This window comes from Anarrhichthys ocellatus, unplaced genomic scaffold, assembly GCF_004355925.1.
Source record: "Anarrhichthys ocellatus isolate YVR2014 unplaced genomic scaffold, GSC_Weel_1.0 scaffold1, whole genome shotgun sequence".
Classification (NCBI taxonomy): Eukaryota; Metazoa; Chordata; class Actinopteri; order Perciformes; family Anarhichadidae; genus Anarrhichthys; species Anarrhichthys ocellatus.
In genome coordinates, this window is record NW_022280031.1 from 11343488 (window position 1) to 11346424 (window position 2937).

A 2937-nucleotide genomic window follows, 5' to 3' on the forward strand; every position below is an offset into this window, starting at 1 on the left:
GAGAGAGAGAGAGAGAGAGAGAGAGAGAGAGAGAGAGAGAGAGAGAGTGAGACAGCAGGACAGAGTTTGTGAGAACTCAGACAGAGACCGAGCAAAGAATGGCAAAGAATTTCCTCCAGCGCCTCGAGAACGGGAAACATTCACTTCTTTTTCACCTTGATAGATTGTATTTCATTTTATTTTTAAACAGCGCCCCCCCCCCCCCCCCCCCCCGACTCCCTCATTTCCCCATCGCTCTCCTCCCTTCTCTCCCTCTCGTTCTTTCTCTTTTCTTTTCTCCTTTGTCACCTGTCACCCCTCCCTCTCCACCCTCTCCATCTGTTTTCCCCTCTTACTCCAATGCTAAAGAGGGACAATGGCACCCCATGCTGTGTAATGATGTGTGTGTGTGGGTGCATGCGTGTGTGTGTGTGTTAATATGTCGAAGCTCATCCATTCTCTGCTACGTTCTCACAGGTTGATGATGCCATGCTTATGTTTGACAAAACAACCAACAGACACAGAGGTACGTATGCAGAGTTATGATATACACACACACACACACACACACTCTCTCACACACACATTATGTTAATATGTGTCGACACACTAAGTGGGGACACCTACAAACATGTCCTTATTAATGAAAGGAGAAACAGCGTGATAGAGTCCCTGGGTGAACTTCAACAAAAACAAAAATAATTTTTCCTCAAGTGAAATGGAAAAATAAAAGAATTTGATATATCTCTGTACTCTGTACTCTGTCAGAGGGGTCAGAGTGGTTACATGTGACTTAACGAGACAAGACGATGGTAAATCTGGGCTAATGTTTTTGGTGAACCACGCCCCATCCCATATCCCCCATGATGCCAACAGCTTGATTGACAGGCAGGCCACGCAAAGGCCGGCTCTGATGTCTGTTAGCTCCTTGTGTTTAGAAAAGGCTTTTTAAATCCACTGTAGAGCTTTAAAAAGTTTCTGGGATATTTAATGTGGTCAAATGTTTGCATGAAAATATACTCTTTGTCGATTCTGTGTTTTTCCATCATTCTTTATTGGTGTATAAGCGTCTTAGTCACTGACCACAGCAAATGTGAACACTCAGAGAGGTCAGGTGTTGGAATAAGAGTCTGTTTGTGTGTCTTGCAGGCTTTGGATTTGTCACCTTTGAGAATGAAGACGTAGTGGAGAAAGTGTGCGAGATCCACTTCCATGAGATCAACAACAAAATGGTACGCATGTCAGCAGCAACATATTTCATCAACCTACAGGTTTCCATTGAAGAACATGTGTGGTTTGTATCACACAGTGTCGAGCATTATCTACTCAGTGATGTACGGATTTGTTTGAGCAGCTTTTAGTCTTCTGTGTGTTGTGATTTAAAGATCTGCGTTGTGTACTTCTGTCTATATCTCGGTGTTTGTCACTGAACGTATTCATCAACAATGGTTTCCTGTCACATAGGTGGAGTGCAAGAAAGCTCAGCCCAAGGAGGTGATGACGCCGACGGGTTCAGCCAGAGGTCGCTCCAGAGTGATGCCCTATGGGATGGATGCCTTCATGCTGGGCATCGGCATGCTGGGTAAGATTCAAAATCAGATATGGCAAATACATTGAAGTCTCCTTAAAAGGTTTTATTCATAAGCAGTAGGTGTTGTTGTTTAGAGCAGAAGCTAAAAACAACATGAACATTGACAGTAGTGGGTAGTTTTTTTATCCAATATGTCTTTATGTAATTTGTTATGTATTTAACTGTTTAAATTAAAGGGTAGTTTGGGTTATTAGTCAGATTATAGGCCTGTTTTCAGGCTGTAACCGAGAGGTTTGAAGGCTAAATTTGATGTACATCTTATTCTAGACCAGTTTTGTGCTTTTTCTTTTCATGCTGTAATACAAATCTAAACTCATGCCATGTTAGGAATGTCCTCTGTGGCTCCTTACATTTTGTATTTCTTCATTTTACCCATAAAATGTTCAGAAGAAAAATCCAGTTCACTCGAACTAAAATAGTCTCCTTGATTGTGCTAATGAATATCTGAGCCGATGCTCATCTCTCGTGAATAAAACTACGATCTATGATGTACAAAATGTAGAGGTCACAGACTGAAGGGCGATAGAGCTCTACACACTGGAGTGAAATATGGTTTTAAAGCATCCTTGTTGCGAAAAACAAACCACCGGGTGTCATTTGTGGAGGTTTGGCTCCCTCTCCTGGACATTTCACACTGTTACTGCATTGTAGTCGCCGGTAGATGTTAACTCATTAATAACATCTGGCTCATTCGTACGGGGGAAATGTAGCTGATGTTAACCATCATACGTCACCCGGATCCAGAGCTTCACTGTAAACTCAAAATATTCATTCAATTACATTTCATGAAGTTTGTGTCTTTATGTCTTCTTGGCTCTTTATTCAGCCAAGGTAACTAAACTGATGATTATTTTCTATTTCCAACAGGCTACCCAGGTTTCCAGACTACCACCTACACCAGCCGCAGTTACTCTGGAATTGCTCCTGGTTACACTTATCAGTTCCCAGGTGAGTCCACATACATCTAACATTTCTTGCACTCTTTATATGTCTTCTAACAGGAAGATAAGTACGTTTAAACGACACAGGCTGCAGCATGCAGTTGATGTTTACAAACTACAAGAACATGCACACTTAATACCATCTGAAATTATTTAAATTGTTCCTGCCTTTCTTTCCAAAACCTCCTCCTTCTTTAAAATATCTCCGTACGTCTTGAATCTTGATTGTCTCATTGTTTTCTCCTTCTATTGTGTTTATTTGATCTACTTTTGGAACCTCCTCTTCCTTTGCTCCTACCTTCCTGCCTGTCCTCACAGTAGATGTTGAACTTTCTGTGCTTGTGCTTTCCATGGTAGCGTTCTGCTGTGGCTGAATGTCTGTGTGTGTGTGTGTGTGTGTGTGTGTGTGTGTGTGTGTGTGTGTGT

General features: G+C 41.8%; 1 protein-coding gene across 4 annotated transcripts in view; it reads left to right on the forward strand.

Annotated features, from left to right (window-relative positions):
* Positions 1–2937, forward strand: part of LOC116395956 (RNA-binding protein Musashi homolog 1-like) — a 22119-nt gene that overhangs the window by 15192 nt on the left and 3990 nt on the right. For all 4 annotated transcript variants that reach the window (XM_031870438.1, XM_031870516.1, XM_031870261.1 and 1 more), the window contains 4 exons: positions 457–505; positions 1129–1211; positions 1444–1561; positions 2438–2518. In XM_031870438.1, the coding sequence (XP_031726298.1) occupies positions 457–505; positions 1129–1211; positions 1444–1561; positions 2438–2518 (331 nt within the window). The remainder of the gene's footprint in view (positions 1–456; positions 506–1128; positions 1212–1443; positions 1562–2437; positions 2519–2937) is intronic.